Source organism: Rhinoderma darwinii, chromosome 1 (assembly GCF_050947455.1).
Source record: "Rhinoderma darwinii isolate aRhiDar2 chromosome 1, aRhiDar2.hap1, whole genome shotgun sequence".
In the NCBI taxonomy this organism is placed as follows: domain Eukaryota; kingdom Metazoa; phylum Chordata; class Amphibia; order Anura; family Rhinodermatidae; genus Rhinoderma; species Rhinoderma darwinii.
The window spans coordinates 53647103-53667954 of NC_134687.1; the positions used below are offsets into that span (position 1 = coordinate 53647103).

The 20852-nt window shown below is 44.0% G+C and overlaps 1 protein-coding gene across 1 annotated transcript in view; it reads left to right on the forward strand.

Moving 5' to 3' along the window:
- Positions 1-20852, forward strand: part of ZCCHC4 (zinc finger CCHC-type containing 4) — a 34096-nt gene that overhangs the window by 3089 nt on the left and 10155 nt on the right. Inside the window, exons 3-10 of the mRNA XM_075849473.1 lie at positions 809-891; positions 1057-1332; positions 1848-1928; positions 2734-2806; positions 4709-4859; positions 14805-14902; positions 15479-15600; positions 16945-17020. Coding sequence (XP_075705588.1) covers positions 809-891; positions 1057-1332; positions 1848-1928; positions 2734-2806; positions 4709-4859; positions 14805-14902; positions 15479-15600; positions 16945-17020 — 960 coding nt within the window. The remainder of the gene's footprint in view (positions 1-808; positions 892-1056; positions 1333-1847; positions 1929-2733; positions 2807-4708; positions 4860-14804; positions 14903-15478; positions 15601-16944; positions 17021-20852) is intronic.

Consider the following 20852-nt stretch of genomic DNA (forward strand, 5'->3'; position numbering starts at 1 on the left):
TATGGACATCTGAAAAGGGGTTCCCTATCGGGCCTAACAAGCAGCCTCCATCTAAATATTACATGGGCCGCATATTCAGTCAAGAGTTTCCCATCTCAGGAAGTGATGGCATATCACTAGGATATGCCATCATTTTCTGATCGGAGGGGGTCTGACTGAAGGACCCCCACCGAACCTGAGAATGAAGTGGCCACAGCACTGGTGGAACAAGCACTGGTTCTCACAATTGGCGGGGCCCCCAGCGATCAGAAAATGAACACCTATTCTGTGAATAGGCGATTCTTTTTGATTCTGGGAAAACCCCTTTGATGCTGTAGAAAATCTGGATGGCAATGCCCCTAGGAGCTATAATGATGCTTATGTTGGTTTTAACTCGGCTTTTCCAATAACCGTTTTTGCTTAGGCATGACTAAATAGGAATTTTCCCAATATCCAAGAAGAGGAAAGAGGACGACTCATGAACTGCACTTTATGTAATTCCCTTATATATTGGGAGAGTCTCACTAAAACGTAACATTACTGAATGTCATATATATGTTTTTTTAATGTTTCCACTAGATGTGTGCGGATGCATCAAGAGCAAAGCTCAGATAAGGAGCTTTAACCAAATATTTGGGATTAATCAAAACTGGTGCAAAGGAAAAGTGGAGTAGTTGTCAATAGCAACCAAGCAGGTTCAAGCTCGTTTTCATAGACCCTTTTGAAAGTGAAAGAAGCTATCTGATTGGTTGCCATGAGCGACTACTTTACTTTCCTTTGCACCAGTTTTGCTAAATCTCCCCCATGGTCTTTATGTAAATGTTGGCAGGTCTCACAAGCCAGACTTCTAGCAAGAGAGGAGTATAATCGCAGCCGTCAGCCCCCTATGACCCATGAACAGTACGTAACCAGGTACCGTATTACAAAAAAACCTGCGGAATCAATGATCTCTATTCTTCTCTGTTATCTGACAATTGTGAATGGGAAATATTTTTTTTTAAATTATTTTATTATTTTTTTTTTTTTACATCATTAATCACAATTTGTAATTAACATTTCTATTTATCTCTACAACAGGTTTCAAGAGTTCATTGCACTCCCATTAGAAAAAAGGAAGTTTTGCAGGGAGTGCCAGAAGCTTTTACTGGAGGGTGATTGGCAGGAGCACTCCGGGCACCATCTTCTTGGTGATGTCTCCATATCTCATATGAGGAGACCCAGTCAGCTGCTGCATCCGCTGGAGAACAAGAAAAGTAATGCCCAGTACCTGTTTACTGACAGAAGCTGCACGTTTCTCCTGGACACTATTACCAGTCTGGGCTATACCCGGGTACTGTGTGTGGGAACTCCCAGGTATGTTGGATAATTAAATGGGGGCTCCACATTCAGTTAAGTTTAAAAAGCATCTTCTTAGTTATATCTATCCACAGGATAGATCACCAGTATATCCGCAATCCGCCGCCTCCGGCATTGGGAGTTATACAGTGGTCAGTGCCGGAAGCAGATGGCTCCGTACAATGTATAGTGGCCGTGCTGGGTTACTGCAGCTCTGCTCCTGTTTACATGAATAAGAGCAGAGCTGCAGGATAGCCGCTATACAGTCTACGGAGCCTAATCAGTATAACCCCCCCCCCCCCCCCCCCAATGACTGAAAACCCCTTTAAGTGATGTTCTGGTGTTTTCTATGATTGCTCTTATCATCTGAAGCCGTAGGTTCACCTTTTGGAGTGAAGTTTCTGTTTAGATGTAATTTGACTATTGCAGCTTTGATATCGTGGGCATTGCCTTATTCACCCTTCTTCTATGTTTGCCAAGTAATCGGTCTTCGCCTGTCTGATGTATTGAACATTGTCTATATTATTTTTCAGATTACACGAGTGGATAAGATTAATGTCCCTTGAAAAGTCAAAACCAAAGGTGAAAAGTCTTCTGTTAGACATTGACTTCAGGTAAGGAAGAAGCTCCTGCAATGTTCAGTGCCGCCATAGACTGCTATTACAGGTATTAGTATCTTCATTTATTTGTTCCATCTAAAGCTTTTATTGGGGGCATCGACCCAGTGCAAATGATTGTAAATGACTGATCTGAGACCCTCCCAGCTAATGGTATATGCCGGCTGGTCCTACACTCACTATATACTGCCTTCTGAGATTGGCCGGGTGCTGCAATCATCGCGCCAGCCTCTGTCCCCTGAGAGCCATTTCTTTCCTGGCGGATGGGAAGTGCGCTGACAGACTAGCCGACCACGACCCACATATACTCGCTAGTGTTGAGTTTAGGGGTATCCTTTACGATCGTTTTATTATTGACGTAGCTATATGAGGCCTTTTTTTTTTTTTTTTTTTTTATGCAGGAGAAATTATATATTTATTTTTTAGCACTATTTTTGGGTACCTCCATGATAAATTACTGTATAATTTATTGAAACTTTTTTTTTTTATATACTCTGCATGTTTTACACTAAGTAATCTGTTAAATTAATTCTTCAGGTTATTTTAGTAGTGTGGATACCTAGTAAGTGTAGCTTCAATGTCTGCACAAGAAAATGTATTATTTTTTTTAAATTATTTGTGAAGACCTCTTTTTTTTATAAAGGGATTACTGTTTTACAACATTATTGTAAAAACATAGGGCTGTACAATAATGCCACTAAATGACAGCCGTAAAATGTAAGCGCTCATTAAGGGGTTAATAAAGTATTGATTTTGTTGCGTCTTTATTTGACAAATGCACGATTATTTTCTCTCATTTCAGGTATTCTCAGTTCTATGGCAAGGAGGAATTTTGCCATTACAACATGTTTAATAATCATTTTTTCGGCGTGGAGGTAAATAACGTTGGCTGTGAATCTTTTTAACCCCTTCCCCCTGCTGGCATTCTGGGCCCTAATGTCCAAGCCATTTTTTACATTTTTCCATTGTCACTTTCGAAGAGCTGTAACTTTTTTATTTTTGCGTCGGCATAGCTGTATAAGGTCTTGTTTTTTGCGGGACGACTTGCAGTTTTTATTGGTACCATTTGAGAGTAGATGCGACTTTTTGATCACTTTTTATCACATTTTTTTTAAGTCAGGATTAACAGAAAACAGCAATTTTTCCATTGTTTTTTATTTTATTTTTTACGGCGTTCACCGTGCGGGTTAAATAATGTAACAGCTTTATAGTCGGGGTCGTTACGGACGCGGCGATACCAAATATGTGTAACTTTTCTGCTTTATTGTAGTTTTTTTTAATAGTAAAGCAGTTTGTAAGGGGAAAAAGTGGGTTTTTCATTTTTTTTGTTTCACTTTTTTTTTTTTTTATTAACTTTATTAAACTTTTTTTACTTTTTTACTAGTCCCACTAGGGGACTTCACTATCCTCCGATCGCTATTATAATACACTGCAATACTTTTGTATTGCAGTGTATTACTGCCTGTCCGTTTAAAACGGACAGGCATCTGCTAGGTCATGCCTGCGGCATGATCTAGCAGGCATTCGCTGCAGGCAGACCTGGGGGTCTTTATTAGACCCCCGGCTGCCATAGAAGACACAGACACTCGGCGATTTTATCGCCGGGTGTCAGTGAGATGAGAGGGAGCTCCCTCCCTCTCTCCAAAACCATTCAGATGCGGTGCTCGCTATTGTGCACCGCATCTGAAGGGTTAAACGGGTGAGATCGATACTAATATCGATCTCACCCGGCAGAGCAGGGACGCCCCCAGCCCTCAGCTGCCTCTGGCAGCTGAGAGCAGGGAGATTTCACGGCTCCCTGCTCTGTTTACTTTATTCTACAGCAGCGACGTAGAATAGCGGCGCTCTAGAATAAAGCCCACTAATGACCGCCGTAAAAAGGCGTATCGGCGGTCATTAAGGGGTTAAGTACAATTTGTCTTGCATTTTAAAACCAGCACTATACACATCAGTCACTTTTCCATGGACGTTCACCACACTCCTAGATCTGTATAGCAGAGTTCATTATATACACTATATATATAATTAGCCAAAGGGAAAGTCAATAATGCTGCACTGATGAAAATACATTTTGCGGGGCAGGATTACTAAAGTTTTTTGTTTTTCTCAAACGTTGGTCTCGGGGGCCCTTGTTTCAACGAAAGGTATTTTTTTGCTTACATGCCTTCTTATAGAGCAAATGACTCCAGCATGCGGCAGCCACCGGGTATCCGACTCTTCTGGCATCCAGTATGTTGGAGCTGTCATAGTGTATCAACGGTTTCAAAGAAAGCAGCAGCGTACTTGGTTTGGACCATTGATACTTAAAATGCTACAATGCCCCTTTCTTTTGCCCATTTGTTTCTCTGTTGGGGATCTGTATACAGCTGTATATGGCTTCTATTCCGTTAAAGAGAATAAAAAAATCCCCTATAGGGGTAGCAACAGGTAGAGATTTTTTTTACATGTACAGGAGAATGGTGCTCTGTACTAAGAAGCAGAGCACCATAGTCTTTTATCAAGTAAAATAGAAAAATACTAAAAATCATTTATTCTACAGGTCTGTAAGAAAAATATTCTAACAAGAGGTACACGGCTCAAAAGTCTAAGTGCATATGGCCTAGAAAAAATAGGATACAGCTCGTCCACCTTGATCTGCAATGTCCATAGTAGATGCACTTGGCGTAGTGATTCTTTCGCTCCCATAGCGTGCGCCTCTTATGCCTAATGGAAAATTCATTCCTAGTTATAAATGAACTGTATTATGTCCTGTGCCCGATCATGATCATGTATTTCAGGCTGCACAGGACGTCTGTCAGAAGTTCTTACAAGAAGAGGACGGACGAGGGGTTATCATGGTGACGGATCCACCATTTGGAGGTTTAGTGGAACCTCTGGCTTTCAGCTTTAAAAAAATTAGCGCTATGTGGAGAACGACGTCTAACACAGGTGAGATCCAGTCAGTGGAATGTTTTATGAATGTGTATTGATTTGCTTGACCTTTATCTTTGGATTTACAGCATAAGTTATTAACCCCTTAAAGAGAACCTTTCACCTCCCCAAACATGTGCAGCATGTTATAGGTCAGGCTTCACAAACACGGTCTCACGTAAAATTATTTTTCTACCTCCCTCCGTTATTTACATATCGGTGCAGTTATATTTGGCACCCGATATGTAAATAAGCCCCTGAACCGTCAATGGGGCGTGATGTCTCCGCTCTGACACTGTCCAATCAGCTGCGGACCGTGTCAGGGCGGCTAACGCTGTGTTCTCTCCCGCGAGAACACACACACACTTGGTGGTTGTGCTGCAGATAGCGTCGGCGCGCACGTCCGTTCGTGCGCACCTCGATGGATGCAAGTAGATCTCGTCTCTGCTTCTCCTCCTCGTCCCTTCTCGTTCCGTGACGTCTGGAGTGGTGACGTCGATGTGCGAGCTAACAACCGTGCGCGCATGCGTGAGGGCGAGCACACGCTATCTGCAACACAAACACCAAGTCTGTGTGTGTTCTCGCGGGAGGCAACACAGCGCAAGCCGCCCTGACACTGTCCGCAGCTGATTGGACAGTGTCAGAGCGGAGACATCACGCCCCATTGGCGGTTCAGGGGCTTATTTACATATCGGGCGCCAAATATAACGGCACCGATATGTAAATAACGGAGGGAGTTAGAAAAATAATTTTAAGTGAGACAGGGTTTGTGAAGCCTTTCCTATAACATGCTGCGCTCAGCTGCACATGTTTGGGGAGGTGAAAAGTTCTCTTTAATAAGGAATTTTTTACGTTTTTCCATCATCGCATTCAAACAGCTATACCTTTTTTTTATTTTTCCGTCTTTACCAAATTTATATAGTTTTTGCATGTTTTACTACTTTTACGCAGTAAAAACACTTTTTTTTTTTTTTTTAAATAATTTTTTTTTGTGTCGCCATAACTTGTTCATTTTTCTGCTGACATAGCTGTATGAGGGCTTTTTTTTGCAGGACGACTTGTAGTTTTTATTAATACCATATTGGAGAACATGCGACTTTTTGATCACTTAGCAAATTTTTTTGAAGGCAGGATGAAGAGAAAACAGCAATTCTGGCATAGTTTTTTTATTTTATTTTTTACAGTGTTCACCGTGCGGGTTAAATAATGTAATCGTTTTATAGTTGGGGTTGTTATGGATGCGGTAAAACCAAATATGAGTATTTTTTTTTTTTTTTTTTCATAAAGCATTTTGGAAAAAGTGGGATTTTCATATATGTTTTTTTTTACTTGGGATATTTATTTATTATAAGTTCTAAGAAGACTTCACTATGCGATCATTTGATTGCTTTTATAATACACTGCAAAACTTCTGTATTGCAATGTCCAACGCCTGTCTGTGTAAAACTGACCGGCATCTGTTAGGCCATGCTTTTTGGCCTGGCCTAACAGGCATTCACTACAGACAGACCTAGGGGACTTTGTTAGGCTGACATAATACCATTGGCACCCCACGATCGCATTGCAGGTGTGCTGATGGCGTGAAAGAGGGAGCCCCCTCCCTCTAAAATCACTGAGATGTGTCAGTTGCTATTGACCGCCGCATCTGAGGGGTTAAACGGACGGGATCACATGACCGGAGACCACTGCTGTTGGTCTCCGATCGTTGCCCTGAAGCCCAAGGCTGTTGACAACCGCTTTTGCTTCAGAAGCAGAGTGCCCGATTTGCTGGAAACAACTTCTGAAGTGTCGCTGTGAAAAGGCGGCTCTTCAGAAGAACTACCCTGAGCGGCTTTCATTAAGGGGTTAAAGGAGACTCCTCTTTTCGGGACCCACTCCATCAGCCATAGTGGAGAGACATTGCCAAGAGCGTCTCTGGAGGACCTGGCATGTCTGTGTATTCACTGACCTGCCAAATATTTGAATTGGTGCCATGTAATGCTTCATTTCCATTGCAGCGTCACTACTTCTCCCACTGATCTCAGCAGGTAATCAACGGGATCGGAAACCGCTTTAATGATATTCACAGATTTTTGCTAAATACATGTACAGTATAGGTGAATAGATATGTATGATCAACCCTGGCTTGTCTTTGTAAGGAGCAGCAGATGACTGGATTTATGTTCATTGTAATTGGAGAATTAGGGGCATTTAATGGGATGGTGTGAACCTGCTAATAACTCTTTCTTCTAGATACCATAACATTATTAGCTCTGTCTGGTGACACGTCCACTCCTTTGATGTGATGGGGGAGAAAAGTGATTTCTGAAAGGCATGCCAATGTATTTTATGTAAAAAAGGATTGTACAAATGGTGCTATACAAGAGAGGGTGCAGGAATATTATGGGCGTTCCATAAGGGCTGGGCAATTATGGCCTAAATCAAAATCCCGATTAATTGAACATGTAGCCTCTATTATGATTAATGAACGATTATTTAGGCCACACCCTTTTTGCATACCACACCCCCTATTTGCATGCTACACCATTGAATTTATATTCCCTGAGCCTGCTTTATACTACTGTATATAATATACCCCCTGACACTGCCCCACACAGTATATTGCCCCATAGTGCTCCCCACTCAGTATAATGTCCGATAGCTGCCCCACACATTATAATGCCCCTATAGTTTCCCTCCACGCAGTATAATGCCCCCCATAACTGCCCTCCACGCAGTATAATGCCCCCCATAACTGCCCTCCACGCAGTATAATGCCCCCATAACGTCCCTCCACGCAGTATAATGCCCCCATAACTGCCCTCCACGCAGTATCATGCCCCCATAACTGCCCTCCACGCAGTATAATGCCCCCATAACTGCCCTCCACGCAGTATAATGCCCCCCATAACTGCCCTCCACGCAGTATAATGCCCCCATAACGTCCCTCCACACAGTATAATGCCCCCATAACATCCCTCCACACAGTATAATGCCCCCATAACTGCCCTCCACACAGTATAATGCCCCCATAACGTCCCTCCACGCAGTATCATGCCCCCATAACTGCCCTCCATGCAGTATAATGCCCCCATAACTACCCTCCACGCAGTATAATGCCCCCATAACGTCCCTCCACGCAGTATAATGCCCCCATAACGTCCCTCCACACAGTATAATGCCCCCATAACGTCCCTCCACGCAGTATCATGCCCCCATAACTGCCCTCCATGCAGTATAATGCCCCCATAACTGCCCTCCACGCAGTATAATGCCCCCATAACTGCCCTCCACGCAGTATAATGCCCCCATAACTGCCCTCCACGCAGTATAATGCCCCCATAACTGCCCTCCACGCAGTATAATGCCCCCATAACTGCCCTCCACGCAGTATAATGCCCCCATAACGTCCCTCCACGCAGTATAATGCCCCCATAACTGCCCTCCACGCAGTATCATGCCCCCCATAACTGCCCTCCACGCAGTATAATGCCCCCCATAACTGCCCTCCACGCAGTATCATGCCCCCATAACTGCCCTCCACGCAGTATCATGCCCCCATAACTGCCCTCCACGCAGTATCATGCCCCCATAGCTGCCCTCCACGCAGTATAATGCCCCCATAACTGCCCTCCACGCAGTATAATCCCCCATAACTGCCCTCCACGCAGTATAATGCCCCCATAACGTCCCTCCACGCAGTATAATGCCCCCATAACTGCCCTCCACGCAGTATAATGCCCCCATAACTGCCCTCCACGCAGTATAATGCCCCCATAACTGCCCTCCACGCAGTATCATGCCCCCATAACTGCCCTCCACGCAGTATCATGCCCCCATAACTGCCCTCCACGCAGTATAATGCCCCCATAACGTCCCTCCACGCAGTATAATGCCCCCATAACTGCCCTCCACGCAGTATAATGCCCCCATAACTGCCCTCCACGCAGTATCATGCCCCCATAACTGCCCTCCACGCAGTATAATGCCCCCATAACTGCCCTCCACGCAGTATAATGCCCCCATAACTGCCCTCCACGCAGTATAATGCCCCCATAACTGCCCTCCACGCAGTATAATGTCCCCATAACTGCCCTCCACGCAGTATAATGCCCCCCATAACTGACTTCCACGCAGTATAATGCCCCCATAACTGACTTCCACGCAGTATAATGCCCCCCATAACTGACTTCCACGCAGTATAATGCCCCCATAACGTCCCTCCACGCAGTATAATGCCCCCATAACGTCCCTCCACGCAGTATCATGCCCCCATAACGTCCCTCCACGCAGTATCATGCCCCCATAACGTCCCTCCACGCAGTATCATGCCCCCATAACTGCCCTCCACGCAGTATCATGCCCCCATAACTGCCCTCCACGCAGTATCATGCCCCCATAACTGCCCTCCACGCAGTATCATGCCCCCATAACTGCCCTCCACGCAGTATCATGCCCCCATAACTGCCCTCCACGCAGTATCATGCCCCCATAACTGCCCTCCACGCAGTATCATGCCCCCATAACTGCCCTCCACGCAGTATCATGCCCCCATAACTGCCCTCCACGCGGTATAATGCCCCCATAACTGCCCTCCACGCGGTATAATGCCCCCCATAACTGACTTCCACGCGGTATAATGCCCCATAACTGACTTCCACGCGGTATAATGCCCCCCATAACTGACTTCCACGCGGTATAATGCCCCCATAACTGACTTCCACGCAGTATAATGCCCCCATAACGTCCCTCCACGCAGTATAATGCCCCCATAACTGCCCTCCACGCAGTATAATGCCCCCATAACTGCCCTCCACGCAGTATAATGCCCCCATAACGTCCCTCCACGCAGTATAATGCCCCCATAACGTCCCTCCACGCAGTATCATGCCCCCATAACTGCCCTCCACGCAGTATCATGCCCCCATAACTGCCCTCCACGCAGTATCATGCCCCCATAGCTGCCCTCCACGCAGTATCATGCCCCCATAACTGCCCTCCACGCAGTATCATGCCCCCATAGCTGCCCTCCACGCAGTATCATGCCCCCATAGCTGCCCTCCACGCAGTATCATGCCCCCATAACTGCCCTCCACGCAGTATCATGCCCCCATAACTGCCCTCCACGCAGTATCATGCCCCCATAACTGCCCTCCACGCAGTATCATGCCCCCATAACGTCCCTCCACGCAGTATAATGCCCCCATAACTGCCCTCCACGCAGTATCATGCCCCCATAACTGCCCTCCACGCAGTATAATGCCCCCCATAACTGCCCTCCACGCAGTATAATGCCCCCATAACTGCCCTCCACGCAGTAAAATGCCCCCATAACTGCCCTCCACGCAGTGTAATGCCCCCATAACTGCCCTCCACGCAGTGTAATGCCCCCATAACTGCCCTCCACGCAGTATAATGCCCCCATAACTGTCCTCCACGCAGTATAATGCCCCCATAACTGCCCTCCACGCAGTATAATGCCCCCATAACTGCCCTCCACGCAGTATAATGCCCCCCATAACTGACTTCCACGCAGTATAATGCCCCCATAACTGACTTCCACGCAGTATAATGCCCCCCATAACTGACTTCCACGCAGTATAATGCCCCTATAGCTACACCACACACTGTATAATGCCCCCATACTACATACTAATACATAGTGAATGGTAGTGAAGGGACCTTACGGTCTTCTGCTCTACTATTGGATTCAACTGTATCTGTGTCCTGAAGATGCAGATACAGTTTAAATCGGGAAAAAATAATTGATAAAACTGAGATTTGCAAGATGACGTTGATTAATTGCACTGAATTTCGATTATTTTTCGATAAATTGAACATAGGACTGGGCAATGTGTACATGAAAAGGGACGACTAGTTTTCTGAAGCAGCCATGGGCTTAAGACTGTTGTCACTTTCCTTCCCACTCCTACTCTGCAAGTAGTGACAGCGAGGGGAAGAGAACGTTCCTGAGGCATTATAGGGGTGAGAGAATAATAAAAAAGAAGTATTTACCAACATATACCAACTTTCAGCCAATACCTTAAAACCATTGAGAGGTAAAGTGAATAACATTGATTATCTCGGAATAATGGCGCCTGACAAGGGCTGGGATGTATTAGGCAGAACAGTCCGTTCTTGAAGTTGACGCATTGGAAGCAGGAAAAATGGGAAAGTGTAAGAATCCGAGTGACTTTGACAAGTGGAAAATTTAGATGACTAGGTCAGAACATCTCTAAAACAGAAGGTCTATGCGGTGGTTATTCACTAACAGAAGTGATCCAAGGAAGAATAAGCTATTCACTATCAACAGGGTCATAGCCCATCCCACAGGAGGCCACTATTCTACAAATTTACTGCTGGTTATGATTGAAAGCTATCAGAACACACCGTGTTTGGGTCTTCATACCCGCAGGCTGGTCACTCTGCCCATGCTGACCACTGTCTACCGCTGAAACCACCTACAATGGGCATGTTAGAGTCACAACTGGACCATGAAGCAATGGAAGAAGGTGGCCTGGTCTGATGAATCACGTTTTCTTTAACATCATTGGGATGGCCGGTTGCGTGTTTGTCGCTTACCTGGGAAAGAGATGACACCAGGTGCGCTATGAGAAGAAGACAAGCTGGGGTAGGCAGTGTGATGGGAAATCCTGACATTCATGTGGATGTTACTTTGACACGTGCCATCTACCTAAACATTGTTGCAGAACAAGTACACCTCGGTATTACCTAATAGCCGTCATCTCTTTCAGCCGGATAGTGCCAAACTGCAAAAATAGGTCAAGGATGGCTTAGGGGACATGAGTTCAAGGTGTTGATTTGGCCTCCAAATTCCCAGTTCTCTGTCTGATCGAGCATCTGAGGGATGCGCCGGAAAAACAAGTCCGGATCTCGCAACTTAGGGACTTAAAGGATTTGCTGCTAACGTCTTTGTGCCAGATACCACAGGACGCCCTTAGGTCTTGTGAAGTTCAGGCCTTGAAGGCTCAGAGCTGTTTTGGCCACACGAGGTGGAAAACGATATTAACTGGTTGCCGACACAGGACGAGTATGCTCGTCCTGAGCAGCGAGCACTTCGCGCATTAGGACGAGCATACTCGTCCTGTGTGACAGCCGTCTGTGCCGTCTCTGTGTGTGCGATCGAGAGCGGGGCAACGGCTGTAATACACAGCCACGGCCCCGCTCTGACAGCGGAGAGGAGAGAAACATCTTCTCTCCGCTGTTAACCCTTTGAACGCCGCGATGACAGCTGATCGCGGCGTTCAAGGAGGGGGGACTGCACATTGATCGCGTCACAGAAAATAACTGTGACGCGATCAAAGCCCACAACTCGTATGGCCAGACAGCCCAGGGTCCAGTGAAGGACCCCAGGGCTGTCTGAACATATTTCCTGTTGTTAGGGCATACTGAGGTATGCCCTAACAACTGCCTGTGTACGATCAGTAACAGGCTAATGTACTGGCATATAGATCTATGCCAGTACATTACAGTTACAAAATAAAAATCAAAATGATAAATCCCTTTATGGGATTAAAAAAAAAATAATGGTAAATAAATAAATAAAAAGTAAATAAAATACACAGAAATACACATTTTTTATAATAAATCAACTTTTTAAAATATAAGTCCCAAAACATGAAATAATATAGACATATTTGGTATCGCCACGACCGTAACAACCTGTACAACAAATGTATACCATTATTTATGATGATCGGTGTATTGTGTAAAAAAATAAATATTAAAACTGCTGCACAACTGCTTTTTTTCTGCATTTTAATCTATTTAAAAATTTATAGAAATTAAACGATAATGTATTTGTACCAAAAAATGGTACGTACATAAAGTACAACTCGTCCCGCAAAAAACAAAGTCTCATACAACTACGTCGTACAAAAAATAAAAGCGTTATGAGCGTCGGGATGCAAAGAGGGAAATATAAAAAAAATTGCTCTGTCCTCAAGGCTAAAATTGGCCGTGTCCTTAAGGGGTTAAGCAGGTAGTTTTAATATTATGGTGGAATGTTGTGTGTGTTATGTTTATGTAAAGAATGGAGAAGTTTTCATAATTGTTTAATTCTTTTTTTGCTCTGCTCAAAGCAGAAATGGCATATTGCCAAATATGTCAAGACAAATTCATTGGGCAATTGGAATATATTATTGATGATCATAAAATATTTACCTGACTCTTCCCGATGTATGACATATATTTACGTCCTAGCCGCGAAGGGGAAGTATGGAGCCGGATCACAGGCTGAGCCCGCTCCATACAACGCGCATGTTGACTGTATGATACAGCTGACACTTCACTGTAACGAGCGGATTCACGCTCGAGCACGTTCCCTCTCGTTTACCCTTTTGATGCTGCGGTCAATTTCGACCGCGGCATTTAAAGTGTTAGAAAGAGGGGTGCGACCCCCCCCCCCTCTGACCGCTTATTGCCCCGCCATCGCGGGGTGCCGATGGTTGCTATGGCAGCCTGGGGGCCTAATGAAGGCCCCCAGGTCTGCCTTCTTTGTACTCTTATAAAGCCCTTCATAGGAGACAGTCAGTATTGCGATATACTGCAATACATTAGTATTGCAGTATCTCATTCAAACAATCCAACGATCGCTGGTTCAAGTCCGCTAGCGGGACTAATAGAAAAAGCAAAAATAAGTTTAATATAATAATAATAATTAATAATATGTACATTAAAAAAAATATTAAAAGCTTAAATTTTTTTTTCCCAATTTCCCCCAAAAGCATTGTAAAAAATAAATAAACATAATTGGTATCACCGCTACCGTAAAAGTCGGAATTATAATAATATATCATTATTTAACACGCACGGTAAACACCGTAAAAAAATGTAAATGCCAGAAATGTTTTGGTCACCTCGTCGTCAGTAAAAAAAAATGAAATAAAAAGTAAACAAACAAAAACGTATGCCAAATTGGTACCATTTAAAAATTATGGCTCGTCCCGCAAAAAAAAAGTCCTTACACATCTCAATCGACAGAAAAATGATGTCTCAGAATGTGGCAACACAAAATACATTTAGTTTTTTACAGTTAGATTTTCCTTGAAAAAGTAGTAAAATATTTTTTAAAAAAAGATATAAATTTGGTATCGCCGTAATCGTATTGACCCACAGATAAAGTTAACATGTCGTTTTGATTGCATGGTGAAGGACGTAAAATTGAGGCACAAAAAACAATGGAGGAATCCCTGTTTTTTTTTGTTTTTTTTGTTTTTTTCCATTTCCCACTCCACAAACATTTTTTTTCCTGTATCCTAGTACATTATATGGTACAATAAATGGTGCCATGAAAAACTACAACACGTACCGCAAAAATCAAGCCCTCATAGGGCTATATCGATGGAAAAATAAAAAAGTTATGGCTTTTGGAAGAAAATAATGAAAATCTGAAAAATTGCTGCGGCGGAAAGGGGTTAATATTGGAATGATTCGTGATTCAACTTCTGTATCGAGATAAATCTGAGAATGAAAGTTCTGTGCGAAATCGTGTAGCCCTTCCACCCACTTGATGGAGAATGTTCTCTACTGTATTATGTAGCTGACCTGCCTTTTATTATTTGAAACCATCTAAAGTTACTCTTGATTGACTTTCATGCAGTGCACACATTTGTCCACAAGAGGGCATGTTGTGCCTTATAGTGACACTGACATCATTTAGCTTCTGTCTCCCTTATGGCGGAATAAGAATTCTTTGAGGACCTCGAACCCCAAGTGCTATGCTTTATTACTCTATTGGAAAGGATGAAAGTATGTGGAGACAGAGCTAGTGGATCGCCATCCTTTGTGCCTAACATTGGTCTCTGAGTATGCGGTTACCCCTACACACAAAGAAAATCTACTGATGGCTTCTAAGAATAATGTTTTTATTACTATTGGGTGGAGGGCGTTCGGCAGTGACAATCACCTTGCGGGAGAGTTTCTTTGCTCTGCTACTAAACAGTTAACTATCTTTTGTTTCAGCTAATTCTAAAGAGCTACCCATGTTTTGGATCTTTCCCTACTTCTTTGAGACTCGTATCCTTCAAAGTTTTCCTGATTTTGGCATGTTAGACTATCAGGTGAGTGTTTCTCTAGAACCTGACTTGCGTAGAATTGAGTAGGTCCAGTCATCCTCTTATTTCAACTCTCCTTACTTTATCTTGTACTGATCCTAAGACATTAATACCCTGTATTACAATGCAGAGCTGCATTTACAATTCTGCTAGCTTTAGAGCTGTAATCTCACGGGAATTCCTTGATTTCATAATGTCTGCAGGCTCTGGTGCTTTGCATTCTGGGAAGTGTAGACTCTACACCAGACACTTTACAACAATCTAAATTAACTCTTCCACGACATAATAGGCTCCTGTAATGTAGGGAAGGTGTGTCTGTCCAGAGACTCGTCAACTGTTTCCATTGACTACCAGCAGAACTGTGAACGCAACTCTGGACTATAAAACAGGCTGTGACTTGGGATCAGTACAAGTTACTTCACTTTTATGTAGATTATATTTATATGTATACTGTGGATCTACTATATCTATCTCGGAAAATATTGATACTATTCAGAAACAATTGGAGGTGATTACAACCATAATACTACATATTCCCCTACTGCAGATTGTGATATAAATACCTCCTATATATCTTTCCAGGTGGATTATGATAACCACACCCTGTATAAATACGGGAAGACTGGAAGGAAGCAATCGCCTGTCCGCATTTTTACCAATATTTACCCAGACAGTATTGTCCTTCCAGCAAGTGAGGGCTACAGGTACGGAGTGGTGTATGCGGTGTGCTTAATGTGCCAATGTAAATCTTTTGATGGACATGCGCCTAGACCAATATTGCGCAAAATCAGTACATTGCATTATAGAGGTATTCCAGTCGTAGCAAGGTATCACCTATGAACTGGATAGGTGATAACTGTTAGTTCGGTTGGGGGTCGGACTGCTTGGACCCCCACCGATCGTGTACCCCATCCCTGCCGGCAGCCAGATCGCTTGCTGGGAAGAGTTAGATGGAGCGGTGGCTGAGCATGCGCCCTGCCACGCCATTCAAATCTTTAGACACTGAATGAAATTGCCGAATTCCGTGATCCATTCAACTCCTGTCTGCAAGTGGTCTCACTCCTAGGGGTAATGGAGAAAATGGGACCCCTGTTGTGGCAATCCGTACCCCAGCGGTCAGACCCCAACCGATCTACAAGTTATCACCTATTCAGTGGATAGTTAAAAACGCTTCACAACTAGAATACCCCTTTAAGAAATGAATAATATACAAAAAAAATTGCACATACTTTACTTTACATGTCGAGTGCTACTTGAGGACTTCAGTCACTTGTAGTCTGTGACATGCTGCCAAGACTACCCTGCGTACAGTATGCGACTTCAAAAGTTAGGATCTACCTCAATAAATGTAGCCCATCAATCCTAGCTCCGTCGCGGAACTTAGTTGCATTGCACTGTGGCAGATGTAGGGGTTTTGTACAGTTATTGATGTTAACACTTCCTTTCCCAAAATGCTTCAAATTGGAGCATTTATGATGTCTGAAGCTGACCACTATGATAGTTGTTTCCCCAACCTCCCCAATCACAGGCACACTCCGCATTATCCATCAGTAGGATGTGATAGCAACAGAATAGAATCCTCTGCTTTGTACATTATATTCAACATAGTTACACTTTTACAACCATTTCTAATTGTTGCAATAAATCAAAAATGAATTCGTATTCTTGGTAAAAAATATTTTACCGTTTGGTGTATACAGCTAATATAAAGACCTATTTGTTTACTTGTCTCCATGGTAACAGACTACGAACAATCCCTTTGTGTAGTCTGATTCTCAGGTCATGAGTTACTATTCTGTGTCCTTTCTTCTTTTTACCTTCTAGACCGTAATAGGGGGTGCAGATGCAGGATACTAAAATTTAAATTAGTTCACTCTATAACCAATGTTTATCAAAGGTAGAATTGTCTATGCTTTAAACCTCTGCCAGTGGTTTTATGTTGTTCTGGCACACGATGTGTATTTTCACTTGTTGCTATATAGTCATAGATTTTATTATTTTAACATCCTTTTTTTTTTTTTCCTTTTATATGCTGTTTCACAATCTAGGTTCTGCTCCGTCTGTAAGAGATACGTGTCTTCTGAAAATAAGCATTGTGAAATCTGCAGTTCTTGTACCTCCAAGGTAATAGTTTGTGTTTTCTTTCATACAGTATTTTATTTATTAATTTTCAGGATTTTTGTATCGAGTCTGGCCGGCATCCGGAGAGCCCTTACATTAAAAAGTTCAATAGTTAATTTGTGTCTAGTGTGAGCAGAGCTATTTGAAGATTGTCCAGGTCTAGACTTAAAGTGTAACTGCAGTGAGTTTAGTCCCTTACTATAATGTGCTGTCTGTAGCTAAAATGTCTTGGTAAGCAAGTCTCACATGCAGTTATGTGACCAGGCTCCGGGTTTTATCTCCTTCTTGTGTGACATCTCCCTCCCTCTTTAGTACAGGACATCACACATCACATGCCCCCTTACCTTCACTACACCCTGCTCTACCCACTCCCTACCTGTATCTCTGGAGGGATTGTGTTTCACATGCTGGACAGAAGTACTTATCTATATATTTTTTTGTTATCTCAGAAAACACCCTTTTTAAAACTTAATGGTTGTATAATGAAAAGTTATGCAATTTTGTAACATACTTTGTGTATTAACTCCTCACGGTTTTCAAGATCTCTGCTTGCAGTCGTTGAATGGGAAACTTCATTATTTACTTAGGAAAATCTGTCCTGATTATGTGGTAGACACACAGGTGCATAGCTTATTACAACAGAGCTCTTCGAACTGTATTGTAACGAGAAATGCTCCTGTGTGTCCAGCACATGGTCAGGACAGGTTTTCATAGGTAAACAATGAAGCCTTTCAACGCCTGCAAACGGAGATCTTTAACCCCTTTCCACTCTGCACTGTAAACGTATGGCGCTGGGCGCCTGTGCTTATCGCCTATCTACAGAAAACCGAAAGCATCAGCCTATTGTAACTTCTCTTGTGGACAGTGTAAAAAAATGTAAGATAATTCACATTAAAATAAAAAGACACCAAAAATAACAGAGAAAAATTATAATAGAAACCAGATTCAAATACAAGATCATTTTCTGATGATAGATACATTCCCTTTTAAAGCAAAGCAAGAGTTACAGTAATTGGAAATGGGTGATGGGAATTCTCCTGGTTTGCTATTTATCTGAATAACGGTTTATTTAGTTATATTTTAAATAATATCTCACTTTGCCTTTCCAAGTGGCCCATAAACTGAAGGGAAGGGTACGATGGACTTCCTCTCCATGCCACACAGGCTTGTTTAAGGTCTTTCCCTGCATAAAGCATGACTTGAGTCAGTTATGTCTTTCTCCCAACTACTTAACAACCCCATTCTTTTTAACCCATTATTTCTCTAAAGAATCCAGGTTAACCTTAAAGAGAACCTTTCACCTCCCCATACATGTGCAGCAAGTAATAGGCAGGGCTGCACAAACCCTGGGGCACTTTAAAAATTTTTTCTACCCTCTTCTGTTATTTAGATATCGGTGCCGTTATATTTGACGCCCGATATTTAAATAACCCCCTGAACTGTCAATGGGACATGTAATGGCAAGGGGGCGTGTTACTATGGCTGTGACAATGTCCAATCAGCTACGGACAGTGTTACAGCAAGAGCTGGAGAGAGGAGAGCATGTTCGCGCACACGCTCTTACTCTTCAGCTCTCGGCAGACAAGGACAAGACTGTGCCCCCATTCCATGCCACAAAACCCCCAATAGCCCTGTTAACTTTAATTTGGGCCTTGTTCAGGCGCTCGACTGATCGAGCCAACCTCCATTGTTTCCGCGGAAACATGTCAGACCAGACCGTAATGGTATGTTCACACGGCCTATTTTCGGGCCGTAAACGGCCGAAAAACAGACGAAAAATTGGGTGCAGAACTCCTCGAAACATCTGCCCATTGATTTCAATAAGAAAAACGGCGTTCTGTTCCGGCGGGCGTTTTTTTTTACGCGGCCGCGAAAAAGAAGTGCAGGTCACTTCTTGGGACATTTTTGGAGCCGTCTTTCATAGACTCTATTGAAAACAGCCGTAAAACAGCTCCGTATTTTCAGATGTTTTTGAGATTGCGTGTTCACATACCCTAACTAGGCCAGGTTGCAAAATCCTCAGCTGAAGCAAGTCGTGCTTCACATCCCGGACCAGCTCGGTGAATGGTAGAAAGCCCAAATCGATACCCCCAAAATGTAGAACAACCACATCAGGGACACGATCCAGTGAGGCACAAGTTTGGTTCTCCGGAAGCACCCCGCTCCACAGCATACCTCTGAAGCCGAGCCAATGAAGAACCGCACTGCTCCCGGGAAAACCAAGTTGGTGGCCGTCCGGCCGAGCACCCCAGTAAACATAGGAATGCCCTAAGATCCAGACCAACAATGGACTTTGGCCATATAAGACAAAAAGAGGGGGAGGGGGTCACTCGGCTGTCAGTCAAATGAGGACAACTTAAAATCCACACACAAACACGCCCCCACCTTCCCCTAACACATAAAACACAGCAAAAGAGCAAAAAAAAAAATTACAGAAGATGAGGACGAACATAAGAGCGGAACCTTGCTGATTCCCAGCATCCGATGCGTCGCACCCTGACCTTATCTAAACCTCAACGAACTGCCTCCATAGCCGCACTGATTCAAAAAGAATGTGAGGAAAAATGGTCCGTAGAGCTACCACCCACATCAAGACATCGTTTGAAAACCGCACTGAACTGATTCCTCGAGAGAACAGACCTATCTTCATGTCAAAGCTAAGAGTAAGACGAATTGGTGACCGGCAAACCAAAATCCCGCAGGCAACGTATTGGAGAAACCTCCGTCCCCGGGACTGCAAACAGAACCAACTGTTTTCCCCTCCCAGTCTGATTGGTTTTTGACCTACACAGGATGAACTCCACCCAATCCCCATACAAACTAACATCAGCCCGCCAGAGCTCGTCTGGGCAAGAAGTACTCGGGGACACTAGCTTACCAATCCTAAGTGCCCCAAAGAAAGCCAAGGAAAATGCCAATCCACAAAATCTGAAAACACACCGGTTGCCTGTTATCCAATACCACAGACCTTCGCCGCAAACCCCTCACCACCCAGTTCACCAGGAAATCCTTTGTGACATCCCTCAGTTCCCTTAGTTTAAAACCAAAAGCGAAGGAGGTCACAAAGCAAGTGACCTATGAGCACGACCACCCTATTTCCGCCGCGTGACCTATCCGGAATAATAAAGCCACTATAACCTGTCCTCATCGGGGCGAATATCCCCCAACACGCTTACCTTTCCTCCCATTGCCGCCAGTTACCCTCGTATGACGACCATGTCGTGTCAGTCAACTATCGCCGAATCAGTTCACCAGCCGCACGGACACGAGATCTCACAAATTCTCCGGGCAATCCAAGCCACGTTCCTCCGCTTCAGGAGCCATCTGCCACAACCGCGTCCACTGCGAGCGAGAATATCAGCGATGGAATTCTCGAACATGGGCACTACCGAAGCATTCAGTGCTAAACATGCGAACACCAAATGATGCAATAAGTTAACCACCGGCGGGGAAGAAACAGAAACCTTACTAATGGCCATCACCACCCCGAAATTGTCACAGTGAAAATTGACGTTTTTGTCCCTGAGCCTGTTCCCCCAAATGGTCACCGCGACCATGATGGGAAACCGCTCAAGCAGGATCAGATTCCTCATAAACACCGTCTCCACGCATTGCGGCGGCCAAGACCCTACACACCATTTCTCCTGACAGAACGCTCCAAACCCACCAGATCCAGCTGAATTCGTGAAGAGTTCCAGGTCTATGTTATCCAACACCTTGGACATCCATAGTGACCTACCATTGTACTCGCAAAGAAAACTCGCACACACCCGCAGATGCTCCCGATGATTTTCAACCAGATGCACAAAATAAGGTTCGTGCACCCCTGCTGTAG